This window comes from Quercus lobata, chromosome 5 (assembly GCF_001633185.2).
Source record: "Quercus lobata isolate SW786 chromosome 5, ValleyOak3.0 Primary Assembly, whole genome shotgun sequence".
Lineage (NCBI taxonomy): Eukaryota > Viridiplantae > Streptophyta > Magnoliopsida > Fagales > Fagaceae > Quercus > Quercus lobata.
In genome coordinates, this window is record NC_044908.1 from 58,920,208 (window position 1) to 58,945,603 (window position 25,396).

At 35.7% G+C, this 25,396-nt stretch overlaps 1 protein-coding gene and 1 long non-coding RNA gene across 6 annotated transcripts; both read right to left on the bottom strand.

Annotated features, from left to right (window-relative positions):
- Positions 1-1,780: 1,780 nt before the first annotated feature.
- Positions 1,781-5,371, bottom strand: LOC115989682. Its single transcript, XR_004092053.1, has 3 exons — positions 5,181-5,371; positions 2,169-2,290; positions 1,781-2,071 (listed from the first exon to the last, which is right to left on the bottom strand). It is a non-coding gene; the product is annotated as an uncharacterized LOC115989682 (long non-coding RNA).
- Positions 5,372-12,288: 6,917 nt separating this feature from the next.
- LOC115989743 (factor of DNA methylation 1-like) lies at positions 12,289-25,396 on the bottom strand. 5 transcript variants are annotated; one of them, XM_031113581.1, is made up of 9 exons: positions 25,204-25,396; positions 23,627-23,885; positions 20,259-21,156; positions 19,453-19,634; positions 18,991-19,080; positions 18,588-18,875; positions 17,776-17,988; positions 17,135-17,372; positions 12,289-12,629 (listed from the first exon to the last, which is right to left on the bottom strand). In XM_031113581.1, the coding sequence occupies exons 3-8, from the start codon at positions 21,154-21,156 to the stop codon at positions 17,142-17,144; spliced, it is 1,902 nt and encodes a 633-aa protein (XP_030969441.1). In that variant the 5' UTR covers positions 23,627-23,885; positions 25,204-25,396; the 3' UTR covers positions 12,289-12,629; positions 17,135-17,141. The 5 variants fall into 5 exon arrangements, with proteins under 5 accessions (XP_030969441.1, XP_030969442.1, XP_030969444.1 ...); XM_031113582.1 differs by having other exon boundaries at positions 23,627-23,893; positions 25,204-25,258; XM_031113584.1 differs by lacking the exon at positions 25,204-25,396 and adding an exon at positions 25,016-25,146.

Here is a 25,396-nt window from a genome sequence, read left to right on the forward strand (position 1 = left end):
CCCACTATGGGTTCCCCCCCTCCCCCTTTTATACTAGTATTTTCTTCCCGTTCTTCACATACGTGTGAGTTTCTCCTTATTTTGGGTGGTTACTCGTCTTATCAACCCTCACGTTAGAGTGGTTGGGGAAGAGCTGGATAGCATGGTATGAGTATGGGTTTGTCAGGCGATGGGCTCCACATTAAGGTGCTGGCAACCTTTTCCCTTGTGCTGCTCCTGTGCTGAATCTGTCCTTTTCTTCGGGCGTTTTTGTGAGATGTCGGGCATAAAGTCGTCCTCGGCCACATCCTTGGGCCTTCAAGGAACTTTTATTGTGTGTCCCTGACAATAGGGCTCCTCGGCCTGGGCTTTGGGCCCTTAATGTGAAGTGGGCCGGGGTTCCAATTTTCAGGCCCCACAATTACAATACTAAATATTTTGAAAATGACCATAATAGCGTCAAAACCACTCAATTTGGCCATGTTAGAGTGATATCTTGGATTTTTTTTTTTAGTGATTGTAAAGATATTTTGGTCATGTTAGAGATTTTCAAGACAACTTGGTGATTATTGACATCTCATGAGTATTTAATCAAACACATCTCAACTTTTTTGGTGTTTTTATGGTGTTAAATTTTCTCAATGAAAAAAAAGGTGACCCAAAGCAAACGTTATTTGTTAGGAAACATTTGCTCCTCTAAATGATTCCAAAGAAGTTATATATTTAGACCATACAATGATGTAATTGTGAACCATAAAGAAGAAAAAAAAATTGAAACCTAAAACAATTTAGGCCTCAGTGTGTTTTCTTGAAGAACTTGAAATTGAAATCTAAAACAAATTTAGGCCTTAAAGCATGTTCTTGAAGAACTTGATATCCCAGATATGAAGGGAAAGAGTGTAAAATTTAGAAGCAAATAAACAATGCATTCTGTAAGGACACGATTCGTAACGAACCGTAACAGCGTTGGGTTCTCACGTAAAAAGACCCAAACAATATCATTTGTAGAGCATGGGTTTGAAAGGCTAGGCCTTGGTCACCAGATGGTGGGTTTTTCGTGATGTTCATACATGGTTAAGTTTTCTTCACTCCTAGAGTCTTTCTCCTGGAGGTGGGCTGGGAGGCTCTGGTTTTTGGCCATTTTTCCCAGCCCTTTCTTTAGATTGCTCATTTTTCCTTTTATCCTAGCCTGCGTTCACTGTCCTTCGTCCACGTATAGGGTTAACTTTTCCAAGACTGATACTTATCCCATCAGCCCATACCCAAAGTTGTTGGGAGTGGCTGTAAAAGTCGAAGAATACTGCTCTGTCAGGTGCAGAGTATTGAATGGCAGTAAAGGCAGCTTTCCTTGGATATTTTAGATTTTCTTTCAAGCTTAGTCCTATACCGTTTTTGCCCCCTCCTTCCGGTGGGACTTTGGGTCTGCCGAGGATTGAACTGTCCTCGGCTGTATCCCATGGCCATCTCGTGCTTTATATTATCAAGTTTGGGCCGTAGCTCTCCCCAGCTTGGGCCTTTGGGCTCCCCACGAGTAAATAGGTCTGGCCTATAAATTATTTAGGCCCCACACATTCTAATTAAAATAGCTAATGATATTCTTGTTAGGAAATAACAAAATAAAGCAACCAAGCAAAAGCGAAAACACACCTAATCAGCAGCAAGCTATAGCTACATTTCAAAATAATTTTAGATTTTAAAGTCTGCCAAAATGCAATGTTATCAACAGTTAACAATTACATTCAATTGTTTTCAGTAAACATGAGCACTCCTAGCCAACCTCACAATGGCAACATCATAAATCTAATTGTCAACAACATTGCATGTGTGCATACAACACATACATTTGTAATCATGATTCATGAATGATACAAACTCAATCTCCCTTTCAATAGAAGAGAAAATTCACTAAATTGCAGCATTTTCCAAAAAATTCAGTCATCAATTTATACAAGTCACTGTCATTTGAGTGACCAAAAATAATCATGTAGTGGAATATTTCTAGCATTTTTATTATTTTGGAACATTGTTCATTTTCTTTTGAAAGCACTAGATTTGATGCCAACTTGTATCACAAACGTTCCGACCAGTTCTCCTACAAAAAGTAGACACTGTTGATAAAGAAGCAGTTAAAGCAAATTATGTGAAAACTGTAGAACAAGTGAATATATAATGAATTGCGTGAATCTTACTAATAAATTAAAAATGATCCAAATGGTCTTTTCGGAGGGCTAACTTGGAGAGCATCTTGCTCTTCAACAGCATCTTGCTCTTCAATGTTCTTCACTCTCCCCATACTCCTATCGCAATATAGCTTGAAATAAAAACAAGGTAAGCAATAACATACATTAAAAAGTAAATAAATTTCACAGTTGAAACATCCTAGAAATGTTTTTTCACTCTAAAGTATTTCTTGTCCTACAAGTTATAACACTCCATCTTTAAATCTCCTTTTACTAAACTTAAACTCCAAGTACTCTATTTTAGACTTGCTTAACCTAAAACATTTAGATTCTAAATCCTCCCTCCAGATTTGCGACAGAGGACAGTTCAGGGGAAGTTTATGTCCCCTTTAACCCATAAGGTTTTAGGTATGGTAATTGGTGAACCTATGTAACACTAACACTTGTAGTCTGTGGCCTTGTGGATTTATTTTTTGGTCTGGCATTATTGGTTCAACCTGTCAAAAAGTGAAAAGCTTCTTCCATTTCACTCATTGCTGAGAAAATATATTGGGAATTACGAGGCAAGCCTACCTGCATGTGTGAGCAGAGAAGTCTCACACATAGAAACACAGGGCATAATAGTAATGACAGAGAAAGAAAGAGAGAGGGAAATTGGGGTTTGTGAAGTGTGTCTTTCTTGTCTCCACAAGCAGACAAGTGAGTTTGGCCTAAACGCCATGCATGGTTGAAACATACCATCACCCTTAAAAAAAAAGTTTCAAATATCTTACATTTTCTCCAGCCTCATTTCAAATATCTTACAATTATTTGTCGAACAATTGGGGGGGGGGGGGGGAAGTTAACAACAAAAAAAAAAAATTCAAGTTCCAGACAGCAATAGGAACATTCAATCAAATTAAACAAAGGAGGAACATAAGGGCCAAAGAAGAAGAAAAAAATAAAGGAGGAAGTTAATTAATAAAGCGATTCAAATATTCCCTTGAATTAGAGTAACACTTAAGAAAGTGTGTTTGCTTTTTAAATTAAAGAAAAGGCCAATATGGCCCGCAAAAGCTTTCTTAAAATCTTAGTTATGAGTAGAAATATGGGTGTCTTTTTGTCCACCTCTTTAATCAAATCTCTCAAAGACCAAGCCAGTAGCAACCTGACCTTGGAACTCATATATTTACACGCTATGCAAATTTTCACTGCAACAACACACATGGGATGGAGGGAATGTTATGATTAGAAGTAAAGCAAGCAAAGCAGGCACCATAATAGAAATCCAAAGAAGTTTAGTATAGAGCTACCTAGCTATAGCTTTAGCTTTAGCTTTTGACCTCCTCTCAGTCTATTGGTCTAAATTGGGAGAGAAAAAGTCCTAGGATCTGGTGAGTAAAGAAGAATAAGAAGTGCAATGGTTTAAGGCGTGAGGGAATCTGTTGGTGAGGTTGTTGGCTATTTTGCCTATTTGCTTGCCATGGGAGGTTTCAGAAATTAATGCAATTCAATCTTTGCAGCTTATTATGAGAGACTCATTTCAGGATATGGAGGACAGCGATTCTAAGGCATTGAAGTTCATTCAGCAGAATGATACTGAGATGCAGGGGATAGATGAACTCAGTTCAGTGGCATGTGAAATGGTCAGATTGATTGAAACAGCAACAGTTCCAATTGTAAGGGTTGATTCAGCCAGTCTCATCAATGGCTGGAATGTAAAAATCGTGCTATTTGCTTAGTAAATAGGATTGTGCTAATTTAAGTCAAAACCCTATAAAACAAGTACTTCCATAGGCTGGTGAAGAAAAGAAGAGTAAGTAATATGGGCAATGTTTATTTCATACTGACACATACCAATTGTAGCACATAACTGTCATGATTTCAGTGCAAGAAGTGTGTGCATAGTTGTATGCAATAACTGGTTTGCACTAATATTTACCCAAATAACAGAATATCAAGACTCAAGTAGGCATATGGGCAATGCATTGGAATGACTAGGAACAAGTTGCTGCAAAAGTCCCGGTGAATCGACTTAAGCCTGGTCTCAAGTTGATAATCACATCACTTCAAAGTGCTATATGGCAGTGAGGTTTTTTCTTTAAAAAAAAAAGGGAGAGAGGTAATGTGTGCCTTGAAATTGGACATGAGCAGGTCTATGACATGAGCAACTAAATTTACCTAGTGAGACAGTCATAAAAAAATATAAAAACAAAAAAAAAAAAAACCTTGCCATCTAGCATAAAAAGTAGCAGTCCATTTCATTCTAGTTGGCCATCTAAAAATGCTATTGACTAATTCAACATCTCAATATAAAATAACAGGATGGTTCTAAAAATTTCGTTATTTTGATCTACAATCTCTTTAATTTATTTATTTATTTGATAAATCAGAAAATTTTGTTAGCACAGACACCAGAAACAACCTGAGATGCAAATAGCAAGCGAAAGTACAAAAAACCCAATTCTGTACTAGCCAAAATGCAACATAACAGCTCTCAAACTCTAAAACTATAAAACTAGAAAACACTCAAAACAAAATTCAAAATTTGATTTCGAGATGCTGCAACAGCTACAGAATTACAACTTAGTTGTACACCACATAGAAAAGAAATGAAATAGAAACAAAGAAATAGCAACTCTATACCCGTGTCCTCCCTAGGACATAAAAGAAAAAAATTATTTCTTTATAAAAACCCTTCCCCCTTAAATACATAGTCGTTGCCTTTTTCCTCTGCTAACCAATAAAATAAAATAAATACAAATAAAATTTCAACACCACACTAACAAGAACCCACACCCCCTGATGAGCAGAACACAAAGCCACAAGTTTTGGAAACTGAATCCCTAAAAAGCATTTCAACAAGCACTTTCTGTGCCACTTATATGAAAGAACAAAATTGGAACCTCACCAGCACAGAAATTTGCCAACGTTACAGTGAAATGAAATTTAAGAGCGAAATTCCAAAATTTTCTCAAAAATCAAAAAAGAAAAGGGGCACAAAACAATGACAGAGAAATTAGGGTTTTGTTTGATTCTTACCTTAAACAAAATCAAAACGATTTGATCCCTTAAAAAACCCTCAGTGGTGAGTAAATGAGGACGCTGATGGGATGAAGTGAAGTTGACGAACATGGAAGAAGAAGCAATCTGAGGTTTGTTTAAGAGAAGGAAAAAGAGGGAGCACACGAGAGAGAGGATATGAAGTTGAGAGAGAATCACCTGTTTTTCGTTTTTTTTTTTGGCTTTTATATAATAACCTAGTCTCCCGGTGACAGGTTTCGCGCTAAACTTAAATCAACGGTCACAATTAAAATAACATCAATTAATGGTATAGATTTGGATGGGTACCGTAGCCCCTAAAAAATATATGGGGTACAGTAGAATGACTCTTATTTCACATATTGTAAACCATTTTGCCAAGAGGCTTTTAACTCAACTAGTTAACATTTCTCATTGTTTCCAATGGAGATATCCAGAGTTCAAATCTTCTCATCTCTATTATAACCATCAATTTTTTTTTTCTTTTTTCTTTTTTTTTTTAAAGTAAAGCATTTTTGCCATTTTACTAAAGTTTTCATTGTAATTGGTTAAAACTTTCACAAATGGTAAATTATATAGCTTTCAAATCAAGCTTAGGCATCATTCTCACCTTACTCGTTATCTCACTATCGTCACCATATGTAACTTAGAATTACATCCTATCAATTTTGATAAGAAATCACCTATTTTTACTAATTTTGTTATTAAAATATATATATATATATATATTTTTCAAGAGATTTATAGGTTTATTTGATATATATATTTGAATGTCCTGTAATTTCGTGAATGTATATGAAAGTGGGTAAGTATGTAAGCATAAGATACCATCAATATATATATAAGTTTACGTCCACATAAAAATAAAATAAAAAGGTTTGTGTGAGTACATACGTATGCGCTTGAACTTCTCTTTCAGTTCAGTCTTGTGTTGGCTCTTAGTGATGCTGAAGTAATAATCTGGAAAATCATCTTGGTATGCACAGTTTGGCGGATTGGCTGTACCAATGGCTAGAATTGTGGCTGGACCACAAGCTCGTTGGGCATTTCGTATTTTTTGAACATCTGCCATTGACGCTAGGCTGAAGCAAACAACAAAAGAGTTCAGAGAAGTCACAATTTGACACTTTCTGTCTTGACCTCCAGGTTCAATTTGTTTCTTATAGAGGAATTTTCTCTATAAATAAATAATATGTTTTCCCTCTAAAACCCCTTCAACCACTACTCCATATACTTAACTCTCTGTATGATTGGAGGAGTGGTTGAAGAGATGAGTTAAGTTTGATTTGGCCAGTTTCTTAAAGCATACTGAGTTTGGCTTTACCTAGTTGTTAGGGAATTTGAAAAAAAAAAACAAACAAACAAACAAATTCCATCACATGGGTCAATTCTCAATACTATACTTTGCTTCTAGAGAGTTGTTCATCCTGATAATTGTTCCGCACTGAGTTCTACTTCTGTTATTGTTGTTTATTATTCGGATTAAACTTCTTTTCTTGAATAAGATTTGTGCATTCATTGAATATATTTCCAAACAATTTTAAAGATTGAGTTTCGTGTATTTTGAGATGGATGAACAAACTCTTCTCTTAAAACAAAAACTATTTTGACATTGCAAAGATAGAACATTTTCATGGAAATAACTTTAAAAGGTGGAACAAAAGACTCAAGTTGTTTTGGATCCGTTGACAGTTTAAACCTAATCTCATAGTTGTTTTTGAAGCTGCAAAGGTTGAGCCTTTTGCTCTGATTGCTCTTATTTAATTCTAACTGATTGAAATTTGGAACACTTAATTCTATTTGTGTTGTAGTAAAGATGTGGGGAAGCTTATATCAAGATGTTAGTAGCAACCAAGACAATTGCAAACCACTTCTCTCTTCTTCTATACCTATACCAACTTTCCTCGAGGAATGAAATTTTGTCTAATAATATTGCACTAACGTCTATGCGGCAAACCAAGTAAAGGGATCTTAGGCTTGGTGATAGCAGAACGGAAGGTTTGGTGATAGTAGAACAAAACTTAGGCTTGATAGGATGGTGGCCAATGAAGATTGGATGAGAAATTTCCCGAAGGCCAGAGTGTTTCACTCCGCAATGTCAATTTCGGACCACTGCCTTCTTAAACTAAGTCTAAACAAAGGGCGGAATCGGGTGAAACCAAAGAAGAGGTTCATGTTTGAGGCTATGTGGACAAGGGATAACAGATGCAGGGAGGTGGTGGAGATGGCTTGGGACTCTGTTAGTGGGAATTCAGAGTTTGAACTTGTAGATAGACTGAGGTGTTGCAAGGAAAACCTTCAGAAATGGAATTGGCGAGAGTTTGGGAACGTGAAGCACACTATTAAGCAGAAGCAAGAGAAACTCCCAACACTTGGGAGTCCCTAAACAGTCTCCACGACAAGGTAGAGGAGGTCCAAAAATTGAAAACTGATATTAACGAGGCTTTGACCAAGGAGGAAGTAATGTGGAGCCAGAGGTCAAGAGCTATGTGGATCAAATGGGGGGGACTATAACACAAAATTTTTCCATGCTACTGCTAGTCAAAGACGGAAGAGAAATAGCATACTGGGATTGATGGATTCAAGTGGAACGTGGCAGGATGATCCAAGGACTGTTGAAGGTATCATTTTACGCTATTTTGCCTCCATCTTTAAATCAAATCAGCCATCAAATTTTGAAGCAAGTCTTAGTGATATACATCCCAGAGTGACCCCGACCATGAATGCATCCCTGACTGCTAAATTTAGGGTAGAGGAGATTTAGAATGCCCTTCATCAGATGCAACCAACAAAGTCCCCAGACCCAAACGGTATGTCTCCAATTTTTTACCAAAAGTACTGGGATTTAGTAGGGCCAAAAGTTATTGAATGTGTTTTAAAAACCCTCAATACAGGTGTGATGCCTAGTGGACTCAATGAAACATTCATCTGCCTCATTCCAAAGGTTAAATCTCCCCAACAAATCACTGAGTACCGCCCTATCAGTCTATGCAATGTGAGCTACAAGATAATATCCAAAGTTCTTGCTAATCGATTGAAAAGAATTCTTGCAGAAGTGGTTAACGAGTCCCAATGTGCCTTTGTGGCAGGAAGACTGATTTCAAACAATGTAATGGTGGCATTTGAAACTATGCACTGCATTAACGGAAGGAGAAAATGTAAGGATCCTTTGATGGCCCTAAAACTAGATATGAGCAAAGCATACAATAGGGGGGAGTGGCGGTATTTGGAAGTTATAATGCGAAAATTGGGGTTCAATGAGAGATGGACTTCCCTTATGATGATGTGTATTAGCACCGTTACTTACTCGGTCTTAATCAATGGATAGGCCAAAGGTAGTATTGTTCCTTCAAGGGGATTAAGGCAAGGAGACCCAATTTCTCCCTATCTGTTCTTGTTATATGCTGAGAGGCTGTCTGCCATGTTGAGGAAAGAGGAAGAGCAAGGAAATATTCGAGGAATTGTAGTATGTAGAGGTGCTCCACAGAGTGCTAGAGGCCTATGAAGCCGAGTCGGGGCAGCAACTAAACAAGGAAAAAACTTCCTTATTCTTCAACAAGAACACCAAGCGAGAAGTCCAAGATCAAGTGAACCAGATTTTTGAAGCCCAAGTTATCCAACACCTTGAAAAGTACCTTGGCTTGCCTCTTTTAGTGGAGAAGGGCAAAAGAAAAGCTTTTAATTGCATTAAGGACCAAGTGGGGAGGAAAATTTCCGGATGGAAGGGTAGATTGCTATCAAGTGCGGGGAGAGAGATACTAATCAAGGCAGTTGCCCAAGCAACCCCTACGTACACAATGAGTTGCTTTAAGCTACCGAACTCGCTTTGCAAAAACTTAAACTCAATGATGAGCAACTTTTGGTGGGGGCAGAAGGATAAGGAGAGGAAAATGGCGTGGGTTGCATGGCAGAAGCTTTGCACTCCAAATGAGGAGGGTGGTTTGGGGTTTAGAGACCTTAAAGTGTTTAATCTTGCCCTCCTTGCTAAACAAGGGTGGCGAATCCAACAAAACACCAACTCTCTAGTCCATAAGGTGCTTAAAGCGAAGTATTTTGCGGATAGGACCTTTAGGGAAGCTCAATTAGAAAGAAGACCATCCTATATTTGGTGGAGCATTATGGCAACCAAGGAAATTGTAGAACTAGGGTCCAGGTGGTTAATTGGAAATGGGGAGCATGTTGACATTTGGAAGGATAGGTGGATACCCACACTGGATTCCTTCAAACTGGTTAGTCCAAAGGTCCATTTAGAATCTAATAAACTAGGTTGCCTACTAGATACTACTACAGGGTCGTGGGATGTTGATAAAATGAGACACTCCTTTCTTCCTCATGAAGCCGAGGTTATTCTAGGGATCTCCATCAAGCCTCGCCTCTTAAATGACTCCTTAATATGGGCATGGACCAAAAATGGTAGGTTCTCAGTGAAAAGTGCATATAAGGTGGCCCAAAAATGGTTGAAAGAGCGAGGTACCAAGGCAGATGTTGGGGGAACCTTTGATAAATCACGGATGCAATCCCTTTGGAAAATGATTTGGAACCTAAAATGCCCAAACAAGATTAAACAATTTATGTGGCACTCTTGCATAAATATTCTTCCGACAAAACAACGTTTAAAGTCTAGAGGAATAAGCATAAAGGACTGCTGTGACCAATGTGGCTCAAGTGAATCTTCAGGGCACGTTCTATGGGGCTGCAAACTAGCATCAGAGGTGTGGAGTGAATCAAAATTAAAATTACCCTCCCTCCCCAACCAAATGCAGGAATTTATTGAGGTTGTATGGGAGATCAAGGAGAGAAAGCCTAACATAGACTGGGAGTCCTTTGCTGTCATGGCTTGGAGTTTGTGGAATCACAGGATTGCAGTCAAGCATGGAGGGCAATGCAAAACTACAATCAGAATCACAAAGGAAATGGTAGAATATATGAAAGAAATCAAAAAGAAAAATCACAAGACTAATAGGCCTCAAGATGCATCCAATCCCCTTTGGTCCCCCCCTAGAAATGGCTGGTACAAAGTTAATGCAGACGGTGCAATATTTAAAGATATTGGCTGTTGTGGAGTTGGGATAGTTATTAGGAATGATGAAGGTCTGCTGATGGGGGCAATGAGCAAACGAGTCAAGCTACCACTGAAGGCCTTGGAGTCAGAAGCTCTGGCTGTGCAAGAGGAAATTATGCTGGCTTGGGACTTGGGGCTGAGGGAGATTGAGATTGAAAGTGACTCCCACTTGGTGGTATCAGCCTTGTTAAACCCTAAAGCTATACCATAGGCCATATCCAAAGTGATCGAAGGAGCTATGTTGAGTCTTCGCTGCTTCAAGGCATGGAGGGTTGTTCATGTGCACAGAAAGGGGAATGCAGCAGCGCATATAATGGCGAGGGAGGCTATATCTGTGTCTGATTGTAACATTTAGGTTGAGGATACCCCGCCCACTATAGCTGAACAAGTACTCAAAGATGTAACCAATTTGTATGATGGTTCGGTTTAATGAAAGTCTTTCCTAGTTGATTATCAAAAATAAATAAAATAAATAAATAAAGGGATCTGAGCAACCACATCAGTGGGTGTATAATGGAAAAAGTGGTGAAATTTACACAATATTGTTCAAAACCCATCCACATCAGTGCTTGTATACCTTTGCGTATATCCATACTTGCTATAGTAACCGTGCATATATACACGGTTACTGTAGCTTTGCAAATTATTATTTTATTATATTCTCTCACACAGTTAGACTCTATCCCTTCTTCTTCTCTCTTCTTTTTCTTCTTCATCTCACACGCTCTCTCTTCATCTACACAGCCGATCAACCATCTGCCCACCACCACTCAACCAACACAACCCACCACCACCACCACTTTACAACACATAAAAATCCAACCACAAATTCAATAGAAAATCAAAGCCAAAATCAACGGAAAATCCAAACCCACCTAACAGAAAAGCCAAAATCAACAAAAATAAAACCAAAAATCAATAGAAATCAAACCTGAAATCAACCCAAACATATCAAACGAAAAACCCAAACCCACCTGAAGCCCTCTCCGATCTCACCCTTGCCGAAGCCCTCTTCAAACCCAAGTCGCGCATCCCTTGCCACTGCCACCTCTAGTGGTTTCACTTCCATTTTTTTCTTTGTTTGATCAATGGGTTTTGGGATTTTGATTTGGCTTACCTATTAAGATCTGATGTTGCTTGCATGTGTTTGGGATTTTGCTTGATTTCATATGTAGCGTTTTGGGATTTTGCTTGATTTTGGGTAGCATTGGGTCTACGAGAGAGAGAGGGGTAGCAAGTGAGGAAATAATAAAAAATGTAAAAGAACGAATATTTTATTGAATAAATATATAAAATAAATAAACTGATGTAAATGTTTTGTAAATATAACCACAATTCTACATCTTTCATATTTTCCATCTTAAGTATGAACACATAATACACAATACTGATTGATTTTTATCATTTTTACAGCTAGTATATAAGGGTAAGGAAATCAAGGTCCTCTAGTGTTCTTCTACCACATAAAGTTTCTTTGTTCTTGACCATTATTTTATAATAAATTGTCCAGATTATGTCGTGAAATCAATCCACTAATAACATTCATAAAGTCATATTATTTTTCAAAAGAATAAAGTTTGACTACAAACTTGATTAGAAGCTTAAGGTAAAACTCACAGTAGCAAGATGACATGTAGCCATTTGGTAGTCATATGCATTGCACATGGCTTAGTTAACCACTTCTCTCTTGTTTTCCTTTATATTTTTATTTTATTTTTTATGACATCTTTCTATGACAGGCCCAGGAAATTTCATCACTCACTCTGCTCAAAAAAGAACGAAATGAACGTACTTTCAATCGAATTTGCGAAGATCATTTAACCTGTGATAGGAAATGCTCCAAAATATATCCCTCAGGGACGTTATTCTATGCAATTTGTACACCTGCTATCCTAGGAATCCCTTATGCATCTGCCACACTAAAGACTCCTAAGATACACATAAGAGCTTGTATATGCATATACTAAAAGAGTCATAATCTAATTTGTAAAATGGGGCCTTGAATTGCTTGACAAACTAGTCATATGGGTTTTACCTAGGTGTAGGAAATTCTAAACCTGCGGGGTTGATTTTGTAAGTCAAGCTTGGAACTTGACAAATGTATGTCAAGCAGTGAAATGTGAAACAAATCAGTTCCAGGGATTAGTACAGTTGAGTCCAACAATAAGATGTCAATAAAACAATACGTGTTTAGAGTAACAAAGACTGGATCCAACAGTTGAGAAACAGTAAACGAGAATAAATTCTACCATGACAATTTCAAATCAAACAACCAAAGACCACGACAAAGAGAGTATAAATCTCCCCTTGAGTCACCATCCAAGCCATCCTTGACATCTAAGTCATTGCCGAGATTGTTCCATGTCCCCAGTTTTGCTAGTATTGAACTACAATAAAAGGATTTAACATGAGTTAGAAGGAAAATTTACTAGAAAGACAGCACAATACAACTCTTTAGCTTTTTTTTTATTTTTTTTTACTTTTATGGGTTAGTATACACAATAGCATAGATCAATAAACAATGTATAACTCTCATACACAGATTGACAAACAACTACCTAAGGTAATACATTTAACAAAATCATAAACCAATCTCATCTCCATTCAACCCAATTTCCTGATATGGTTATCATCACTAATAAGTATCAAAATATCTATTAACAAAAAACCAATAAAGAACAAAAGACCATCATAATATTTATTAAGATTTTTAGTTCCTGAATCAGAGAGTTTACAGAGTGCCACTTTAGATGACATGGAATAACATGATATTGGGAGCGTCAACCACAATATGGAACCATTACAATGCTGCTACTACTGCTATCAAGAGAAACCCACAAACATAACATGACATTTAAAATATTAAAAAATCAGGTTAGGTTTTAAATAGTTCTAGTAAATATAAGACAATCAAGACTATGTAACCATTCATATAAATATATACATGTTTAAATATCTTAAAAGTAATCATTCATATAAATATATACCATAACAAATATCTTAAATTTGGGGAAAATCAACACTTTATATAACTGATTCAAATATCATATTCTCCGACAAGATCTTAATAAAACCATGATGTAACCATCGACAATACAACTAAAATGCAAGTGAAGTCATATGATACTAGTACCATAACAAAAAGATACCCCTAAAACACTAGTGAACTCATAGCTATACCAGTAATGTAGTAGCAAAGAGTGTTCTCACAAGTTTGTACAATGGAAGGTGGTTATGTAACAGATGCTTCAAATAAAAACCATATGAGCAATATAAAAGACACCAACAAAAAGCTAGGAATAAAAGTTACTGATATTATATAAGCATACATATAACTCCTTAGCCTTGCTATGCCCAACTTTCGCCGTCCTTATTTGGAACTTCATTATATAATCAACTGGACCAGGCATACTTCCAGTCTTTTTAGAGTGCAAGCATTAATTTTTCTTTTAAAAATTAAACAATGCAAACTCTTGTTAAAATTAAAAACTTCATTCATAAACTGTTCAATATACCAACTTAGGGATGTATAAAGGAGAGTCCTGATACAGATCTTCCCACATACTAATAGAAAAAGGAGTTCTGATGCAGCCATGGAAGATTAAGTTGCTACTACGGCTCCATTTGTTTCACTGTAAAATGTTTTACGGAAAATCTTTTCAACATTTTACCGTGTTTGTTTTGTTGTAAAATCTTAGCCAATCTGGAAACATTTTCAGTCAACGGTAAACCCAGTACGCATATGTAAAGCGTTTTACACTTAAAAGATGCCATAAAACATTTTACACCTCTCTCACGCACAGACCCCCCACCCACTTTCTTCCCTCTTCCTCACACAAACCCCCTCCTCTCTCCTCTTCTCTTTGGCAGAGTCTCTTGGAACTCCAACTGACAAGGGTGGTATGGGCGGTCGGCGCTGATGTCTCTGGCGTAGATGTCGCGATGCAATCTTTGATGTTGCGGCAGTAAGGGCGGTGCCGATCAACGATCACCACCCTTTCTCGGTGCAGATTGGCGGTAAAGGGTAGTTTTCGGCATGGTTTTTTCATATTGTGGGTTGTGATCTCAGATTGATTTTTTGGATTGTGGGTTGGGGTTTCAGATCTGGTTTTTTCACAATGGTTGAGTAGGTTTGTGGGTTACAATGGTGGCAGTTTTTTTTTTCCTCTTCCTGATCTGATTTTTGGGTGGTTGGTGGTTGGTGCTGGTTTGTGCATGCATTTTATTTTCAAGTGTTTAGGTCACACCGAACACTTGAAAATGACTTCATTGAAAATATTTTAATATTTTCAATGTAAAATGTTTTACAACAAAACAAACAGAGAAAATATTTTCAATGTAAAATGTTTTACAACAAAACAAACAGAGCGTACATTACAAATTCATCTATTCAAGATTTTTATTTTGTGGGCTCCACATGTGAAGTACTGGAGTCCGATTAAAATAAAGTTATATGGTTGTAAAGGTCTAATTGTATATGTCCTAGGGTTAAAACATTTTAAATTTGGGTTTTTATTTAACAAGTTATGGTTAATTTTGTGTTTAGGGGCAAAATTGTAATTTCTGCTATCCCTAAGAAAGCAAAACTGTAATTTCTGTTATCCCTGCTACTTGAGGGAATTTTGGTAATTTATTTGAGTCTATAATTTTCTAGAAGATATTAAATATCTAAGGTTTATTTTCATTGAATCCAAGTTAGTATTTAATTAGTTGTTATGATTTTAGTTTACTAGTCAAACTAGGAGTCCTAACATTACTACTAGTACAAGAAAGAGTCTTTTTATATTTATGCTCAATGTAGTGGATGGAGTTATTCAATAAAATATTGAAAGTGTTTTTAGTATAGATGCATGTTGTCCTAATATTTCCTTCTATTTGATATTCTGTCACTCTTTACCTGAATTGTTCATAGATTGTGGAGAAAGGTGATTTATATTTCTTGTTACCTCTTTTCAATCAAATCAGATCTTTTCGCTTCACTACAAAACTCAATTCATTCTTATACCCTGAACCTTCTTTTAAAAGTTCTAAACCCTTAATCCACACGTCATCCTAAACCTTAACCCACCACAAGCACTCATTGACAAGTTCTCTAATTTGTACTACGTCAGATTTCTAATGGGAATTTAAACAAATAACCTGTAATTCAAACCATCACAAAACTGATATGTAATTCAAACTGTCACCTAACCCCACATCAAAGAGGTTCCCATCATAACTTACATCAAACAACTTATATGCACTGTTTTGATGAACACACATTGAAAAAGTTTATACATTGCATCATTCAAGGATATCAATCAATTATAAAAACAGGGTCAGCAAGGTTCATTCCCTTCTTCCAGTTGCTAAAAATAGAATCATGTCATCGTATAAGTAAAGCACATACCAACCACACACAATACTCATGAAATCCAACTCAATCTAATTAACTGAGGTTGAGAATAAAATTCTAAAATATATACAATTCCAGTATTTTTAGGTCATTTCTAAATTAATTCCCTACAGAGTACATATCAATGTGAGTACAAATTTTATTTGAGGCTAATTGCTATGACTATTTCAGCACCAATTAATTTTTTTCTCATTTATTAAAATTCCCCCACGAGGCAGAAAACTCAATTATGTTCCTGAGTTCCTGACAGATTTAGGGTTCCAAAGGGACAATTACCATCCTATCTAAGTAATCCACTTACTATGAAAATAAGCTTTAGATGTTGGCTTTCATTCTAACCATCTTGGCCTTTCAAAATCAATCTACATTATCTACGGGTCCATAGCTCAGTGGCAGAGCATTTGACTGCAATCTACACTATCTATTATAACTTCTTAACAATAACCAGACCAGAAATTACCTGGAGGAGCTCTCTGCACGCCAATTTTATAAATTATTAAAAGAGGGTCCAACAATATCACTTAGGCACAAAATTCAGCATACACATGCTAGACAAGTAGATATATCATACCACAATGATAGACAAATACTTTTCATATTGATTTATAGATCAATACCAAAAATTTCCAAAAACATAAACGTGTACTAGTTAAACGAACAGTCCAGGCAGGGTTCATTTTAATTTTAGGACCATATAAACGTGCTTAATTTATCAATAAGCAAAATTTATCAATACAATACATAGCACGTCATAGTTACCAGTCAATAATCAAATAACACATAGCATGTCATAGGTACTAGTCAATAATAAAATAACACCCAAGCGCAAGCAACTTCAGTTTAGTGCTAAGGCATACACATGCATGATATAGCATGTAACATTATCAAAACAAAAATTAATCAAGTGATCCAACAAGGCTTATATAGAATAAATCCAATAAAAAGAACAAATCCATCTTACAAACACTAAATGTAGAGCAAATTAGAGTAGGTGAATGCATCTAACTGAAACCCCAAAACAAGCAAACTACCTATTACTCAAACTTTTGTATATTTGGAGTCATTTCATTCCTCTACTCCAGTCCCAACCAATGGCTCATGCCCATACCTGATGCTAAAATTTAAAATGAAAAATACAAAAAGTTACTCATCATTCAAACCCTAAATGGATCATGGGCTCCAAAGGGTTCAATCACATTTAAATATTAACATCCATTAGCTTTTGAGCATATTGGGGAAGGCAAAACAGTACGTCATTTTTGCCTGTGAATGAGCATAATATTTCAAATCCACTGCTCTAAACTAAACTTCAATTGTTATACACACACACACACACACACACACACATCACCATTCAATATTTCTTTGCCCACTATCAGCCAAACCACCTAAGCACTAGGTCCAATGTGATTAGGAATCACTTAACAATGCTTCATAATTGGAAGAGAAAAAAAAAAAAAAAAAGCACTGTATATATATATATCTCAAATTACTAACCTCTGCCTCATGATTTGCTGCGCTTAAGTGCCTTGATATTCTTCACTATATAACTGATAACCTCCTTTAATGTAGCTTTCCTATCTTCTTTGAAGTTCCAAAGCTCGGGAATGATGTATCGGCCACTTGGATTATACTCATTCATCTCTTTCAATGCTGTAACAACAGCCGCATATATCTGAACACCCCACTCCTGTTTAAGATTTCGTAATTTCTCATCTTCTTCATCCAATATTTCCTGTATAAAAATGAATGATTAATCTGGCAACCAACCTCAACAGTAAAGTAAGCTGAAAAAAGAAAATTTTTTATTCTGGAACTAATGAAAGAGGAGAAACTTCCACCAAAAAAAGAAAGATGACAAACCAATATGGAGGGCTTTCATTTGAAATTTTGATGCTTAAATGAACACACTCAATATGAGAGAAAGTTTGTGTAAGAAATTGGAGACAGTTCGACCCATCATGAATAACTTGTAAGCAGAAAAATAGTATATTGAAAGCTAATTCTAATTCATGCCTTTTACAATAACATATGCAAATAAAATCAAAGACCATGCAAATTTGCACTAGCTCATAAAATAAATACATAAATGAATACAACAAATAAATAAGGTTTAAAAAATATTTAAAAGAATATACCTGAGGATTCCCATTGACTTCAACAACTTTAAAAGGATGCCATTTTGGATTTTTCAGGTGCTCCTGCCACAAAGAGCACAGCTTTGTGGCTTGCAAATTTGCTTCCTCAATATGAAATCGCTTCTTGCATGTATCTTGAAATGCCTTGTGATCGATTTCTCCCATTCTCTTTATTCCAATATTCGTTCGAGTAGTAATCATGTCTGTCAAACCCTAAAGTAAGGGGGAAAAAAAAGAAAAAAAAAAAAAGACGCATAAGGTCATTTGTGTTCCTGAATATATAAGGAATTGTTTATTAATATGGAGTTGTAATAAGTGAACCCATGACTATTTCTCAATTAAAGAGCAGGCTAGGATATGAAATTTGAAATAGAGATGCTGCATGTGTATTTAGAAGATCTCAAATATGCTTCAGTAATGGCTATCCAATTTGAGTTCTTTGTAAAATTTAAGAAGAAATCTATGATTTTCAAGCCTAAATATAATGCTAAATTGTCAAGACAGGTTATACAAAACCCTGCCTAACTGTGGTGATCGGCACTGATCCATACAGGTTTGCATGGTAAGATGGTGCAACTCTGTCAGAAGTGGCCCTATTATTGAAGGGTAAGTCTGGTGTGCAGGTTGTATGTATTTAGCCTGCCCTAATCCAACCAAACCTGCCTATGTCTCATGTGGACGTTATAGAAGGAAAGAAATAGGACATTTGAGGGTTATAATCAGAAGCTTTTGTTGGGAAGAAAGCTCCTAAAGTACTTGATGAAGTGAAGATTAAACAAAAGACAAATATGTATGGGCAAAAGAATCCATACTGTAATTAATTGTTTGCGAGCATCTTGTAGCTCATCATTGCTCTGTCGCTCTTTAGCAATAAGAACATGATTCATAGATTCCACATCATTCAGATCCTCAACTTTTTCTTGCAGTTCATTACTCATGTCCTCCATCTTCTTTTGAACTGCTGCATCATCTTCATCTCCAAGATGCTTCATAACCTGTAGTTTCCCTTTTATCTCTTCTATTTCCATCTCCAGTTTTTGCTTAGCATCCAACTGCTTTTCCAACTGAAGAATCTTATTCAGGGCCTCCTCCTTCTCCCTCTGAAATTAAAATTACTAATCAATGAAAGCTACAGAAAGAGTAAATTCAAGAAGGAATGTCAAAAGGTATATTATATGCTAGTCTCTAGTAAAAACCTAATACTAAGTCGCACACCTTTTGCTCCTCAACCAGCCTTAAGACATTCTCGTCAGCCCTTTTCTGCTCCAAGGAAGCCAATTGAAGTGAATTGTTCCTCAGATCATGCTACAAGGACACAAAAACATCAGTACACAGCATGAAGCATCATTTTATAAAATCAAAGAAAATGTTTTCACCTGATCAAGTCAAACAGTGTCTGCTAAATTGGTCATAAATTGTTCCAAATACACCAATACTAGTAGTTTTGGTTTATTTAACCCAAAAGCTACGTGGGGCAGTTAGCTAAGCTAAGCTATACATATATATAGAGATATAGGTATGAAAAACAACTGTGAATGTAGTACTGTACTTTGTAAACGAATGTCAATGAAAATATTGTGTAAAAATACTAAGACTACAGCTAAGTAGCCCTAAAAATTAAACTTCTTATGAATGAAAGTATTTAATGGATGGGAATTTCACTTTCACATATATCACCTTTTTCTTCTCCTCATCAAGCTTCTGTCTCTCAAGCTCAGTTAGCGTTTCACGTTTGTTCAATTCTTTGCTCCATGAATCAAGTCTCCTCTTCTTGGTCTCCAATTCGTAATTCAGTTTTTCTTGTTCTTCAAATATCCTATGAACATTATCACGAGCAAGCCGCTGCAACTTCCTTGTTTCTGATAAACAAGTTAATGGTTAAAAATATGACTAATTTATCATATTATATTTGTGCATATTATAAAATTGATAAACTATCAGTTTTCCCAAAAGCTTAAACTTCTAGGAAATGGTGAATTTTACAGTCGAACTTAGGAACACCAACTCTAATACCATGCTAAATGACCACTATTTCCAAATCTTAAGTTTTTATGGCATGGTGAATTTAATCATTTAATTATTATTCTAAAAATAATCACTGGTTATGTTTAAATTGTTGGCATTATTTTGTGATCATCTCATTCCTTGGGCTCAATGCTATGAGCTTGTTTCAAGGTGCAACAACCATAGGTCTTATCATCTTTTCAAGAGCGTGGCCTGCCAACCCAGAAACAAGGAACCAAGTACAATCTTTTAATTTTTTTTTGTTTTTGAAAGGAGATTAATTGAACAATCATCAGACTGTTTGAATATACAGTGCAACATACAACCTGTTTATATCATATAAGTTTGACTAAGCATAAAATGAAGCAAACTTTACCAGATACATACAGACACTGCAAATGAGCATAATTCAAAATATGAAGCATGTATGAAGATTGCATCAACAAAGAAACACAAAGAAAGAGAATGAAGGTACAAACCTTCTTCAAAAGCATAGTGCAGCCTGTCTTTCTCTTCAAGCATCCTACTTAAGGACATGGTCTTTTCATTGTATTTATACTGTAGCTCATTCAGATTTTCATTTGTAATATCAATTTCATTGGCCAGGTCTGCCACAACATTGTTTCTGCTTTGTGCTGCTTCTCTGTCAATGTCAGAAACTGTTCTTAACTGCCCTTTATTGCGAAGGAAATCACCAATCGGCCCTTCAGCATCATAGTCATCAGCGCGAGCACACCACCCATAGCAATTAGGGCCAAGATTTGTTTTCTGTGCATTCCACTCCTTTTTGCCATGATGCTCAATTTCAAACAATTTCTCAAATTCAGCACAATTCATGAAACCTCTCCAATCATTACTAAATTTTACAATGGCCTGTCCCATGAGGTCCTTCTCATCCGGGAATACTACAATTTCCACTGGTTGAAATTTCCTGAACCTTGTCAACCAGTGTTCAGAACCAAGTAAACTGTCTTTATTCTCATTGGTACATACGATGTTAACAACAATGCCCATCCAAGGCCATACGTACAGATCATCAAGCTTTGGAAGTGGAGCAACAGGTTGTGGCAAAACTGGACGTTGTGTTTGGTCCACTTCACCTGCTAGATCAGTCTCCAAATACTTTGCCAGGGCAAGGTGGTTTGCCTTTTGTTTGGCAGATCTGTTGGCAGAACCCTTACCCACTCCTGAAGCATGTTGAAGCAAGTCCTTGTACTTGTAATCTTGCTTCTTCTTCCCAGCACAGAATGGACATCTAAGGTTGCCATTCAAACCTTTGACTTTAAACTTTCCTGCTGTCAGCTCCTCATATGGTTTATCGATGTAATCATTGATCTCAGATTCACTGATATCTGACTCTTCAGAACTGTAGTCCATCTGAATTTTATAAATAAATCCAAAATCAGTGTTAGAAGAACAAAGAGTTTCGAAGTGAAAATAAAAACACTAGAAATTATCAAAGTAGGAGCATGTAGATAAACAATCTAATGAACATTGAGCAGAAGTTTCACCCAAATAAAAGCAGAAATAAAAGACATTAAACAGCTCTATAAAACAAGTTCAAAAGAGATGTTGGGTTATATTGACATTAAAGCATGCATAAGGCCAAGGCCCACTGAAAAATATATGTCATTGCAAAGAGAATTGAATATTTTGCAACACTGCAATACACAATGAAGAAATCATATAAACATTTAGAAGAATATATACTACAATTTTCGTATTTGAGTGCACAAAATCAAATTCAACTACTAAAAAAAACAGTTTCTTGAAAGATATTCAAAAATTAAAAGGCACTTTTGAGATTAGAAGAGTGAAATAATTTTAAAACCTGAAAGCAAATATAATACACATGCTAAAAGTTAAAGAATAGAAAGAATCAATAAGGATTCTTCCATTTACATTTGGGTATCACTTTGTTATAATAATACAAAATACAAAATATAAGATGCGTAAAATTCAATGCAAATAAATATGACATTGGCGAACTAACAAATAAATAAATAAATAAAGCTTATTAAATATCACTTTATATAACAGTGAATCAAAACTCACTTAATCATGTGTTATGCTTCGCAAAAGAGTGCATGCTTTTGTGCTTAAGCAATACTTGATAAAACAGAGATGAAGGACTAATAATCTAAATAAAGGATGGTGCTTAAAAATAAAGATCACTGAGTTTGATAGATCATATGTGAGAGAATAATTTGAATAGCAAGTAGGTCTTAAATTCAGAACCTCACCCTCCAGCTAGAGCTCATTGGCTATGGATACTTAACTCTTCCCTGAACTTAACTACCTTACTGAGGTTGATCCCACTGTGGTATACATTTTAAGAATGTCTGGCAAACTATATCGGCTCAATCGTAATAGTGTAACAGTTTAAATTTTCATTAGTTTGGTGAACGTCTTACAATATGGAACTAGTTTTTACTTTGATCAAATTATTTTAAGTATAAAAATATCAAGTTAGATAGTGAATCTAGTCTAGATAAGATGCATATAAATACTTCAAAATTAAATTGATTTGCCTTTTAGGATTAGGTTCTTTGATTGGTAGGCGGCGGGCTAAGCCCCCTACTTAAGACTCCATTCATAAGTGTAATTTTCTGTTGTCATGACACTTTTGGAAACAAATTGAGAGAATATTTGTTGCCAAAAAAACCCATGAAGTTAGAGTAATATTCATTACATATAACAAAGACTTGAAAGTCATGTACAAAGATTAAGAGATACAGAATCATTGTTGCAACACAAGGGCATAGAGTGACCCTTGAAGTGCTAGGTGCAGTGGCAAAGCACAATTAAAACACAGGTTTGCTTCCATTTTTGCATGTAATCTGATTAAATAATGAGGCATAGTTAGGATTGAAGAGAAGAAAAGGTTTTCACATGACAAATAGAAGTAATGAATTTCAAAGAGGAACCCCAAATGTGAAAACAAAGAACAAGAATCTGGCAATTAAGAACATACCATTACTTATCCAATATATATATACACACACATTAAGGTTGCAAACTGTAACCTAAAGTGCCAACAAAACATAGCAATTCAAGGTTCTTGAACAAATGATGGAATGAAAGACTATTATTTTCAAACATGCTAGAGCAAATTCATCACTGAAATTTACTTTTGGGTCAAAAGTTAAGTTCAATCAACCTAGGGAGTACTTTTACCACAAATTTCTTAGTTATCTGGCTTACATATGAGGTCATATTTACAAAACATGATTATTTTAAAACAATTAGGAAATGGACAAGCTCTTAACATCTAAGTTACCTGTAAAGTTGCTAAATGACCCTGCCAATTATGTAAGTTTGCTTCCAAACTAAGAATGTTTCTTACACTCCCAGGAACCAGGATTTTCTCTATATTCTGTAATAGCACAACCAGATAACTTAATTTTTCCTAAGCACAAATATCAAGCCATTATAGGAAATGGGTGTCCTCTATATTTCATAACTAAAACAGGTATCATCAAATTTTATTCCCAAACAAAACCATTTCCCAGAAATATCAGAAAATGGGTTTTCCCCAAACTACTTAAATACCCACTAAATTCCACAACCACGCTAATTATTACACAATTAAAATAAAATAAAATAAAATATTCCACTGCTGTGCAAAGTTAGGAAATGGCTTTCCTTTAAACTTCTTAAGTGGAATAACCACCAAAATCCTTCTTCTCTTCTAAGCCACATTGAACACACACATTCATGGATATTCCTCAGAATATCAAGGATCTCCTCGTTGTGAACAACAATATGACAAGTAATCATAAACAATAAATATAATAAATCAAAGAAGAGATATTCTACAGAGAAAGAGATTGTGAGATTTACATACATCAGACTCTCTTTATATTCTTCTTCTTATTTGAAGGGAGAGAAAAGATGACGAGCCTTCCCGAGAGCAATTTTAGTATTTGCAGGGGCAATTCTAACACAATGTCGTTGAGCTCAACAATATTCACAGGCAGATCTAACAAACTGAGGCCTTTATTGATCAGCCCAAAGTGAAACCTGCAGCTATGACTTGTTGTTCTATCAACTCCACCCACCGTTCAAGTTGTCAAGCACCATGAAGTTTTGCGCTCCCCAATACCCTGCAAATCTTCAGCCAGTATTCTTTATATCATTTAAATTTTTTTTTTAAAAGACGGTAAAATGTCTTTATTTCTAAACATTTTACCATTTAGACATTTTACCGTCTCAATGGTAAAATGTTTAGAAATAAATTTGAATATCATATGACATGAACAGAGAGCCTAGACTTAGAGGTAATATATTCCACAGTAAATTTGTTAAAATACTCATTTTTCCATTTTTGCAGATTATCTGATTAAACAATGAGGCGTAGTTAGAATTAATGAGAACAAAAGGTTTTAACATAACAAATAGAAGTAATAAATATCAAACAGAAACCCCAAATGAGAAAACAATGAATAAGAATCTGGCAATTAAGGTTGTAACATAACATGTCAACATAACATAGCAAGTCAAGGTTCTTCAACACAGTCTGAGTTCCCTCTAAATTCCTTATCACACTAACCCACTTTTGTGTCAAAAAATTAAGGTCAATCAACTTAGTGAGTACTTTCACCACAAATTTCTTAGTTACCTAGCTGACATCTGATGTCATATTTACAAAACATTGATAATCACAAAACATTCAGGAATTGGACAGGCTTTTAACTTAACATCTAAGTTACCCGTAAAGTTGCTTAATGACCCTGCCAATTATGTAAACTCGTTTCCAAACTAAGAATGTTTTCTAACCCTTCCATGAACCAAGTTTCGCTCTATATTCTGTAATAGCACAACCAGATAACTTAATTTTTCCAAAGCACAAATATGAAGCCATTATAGGAAATGGGTTTTCCTCTACATTTCTTAACTAAACAATTTAATTCCCAAACTAAATAATTTTCCAGAAATGTCAGGAAATGGGTTTTCCCCAAACTTCATAAATACCCACTTAAATTCCACAATCACACTAATTAAGTAATTATTACAAACTCAAACTCAAAAAAAAAAAAAAAAAAAAAAAAAATCAACAACTAAGCAAATTTATGAAATGGGGTTTCCTTTAAACTTCTTAAACACCCACTAAATTCCACAAACACACACTATTATAATTACAACACAACTTAAATCCTAAAAAAAATTAACTACTAAGAGCAAATTTAGGAAATGGGTTTTGCTTTAAACTTCTTTCTTAAGTGAAAATACCCACCAAAACCCTTCTTCAAGCCCACATTGAACACATGCATGCATTCATAGACATTGATCGCTCAAAAATACCAGAGATTTCCAACATTGTGTACAACAATACGACAAGTCATCATGAACAATATATACAAAAACAAAAAAATCAAATAAGAGAAAATTTTGTAGAGAAAGACACTGAGAGATTTTACATACATTATTAGACTCTCTTTGTCTTCTTCTTCAACTGGAGAGAGAGTGAGAGAGAGAGAGAGAGAGAGACGATACGAGCTTGGTCCTAGAGCAATTATAGTAGTATTTGTGGGAGCAAAATTGTCAATATGCAGAGGCAGATGGGATGAGATGGCTTTTTCTTATTGGTCAGACCCCAGAGTGAAATCCGCCGCTA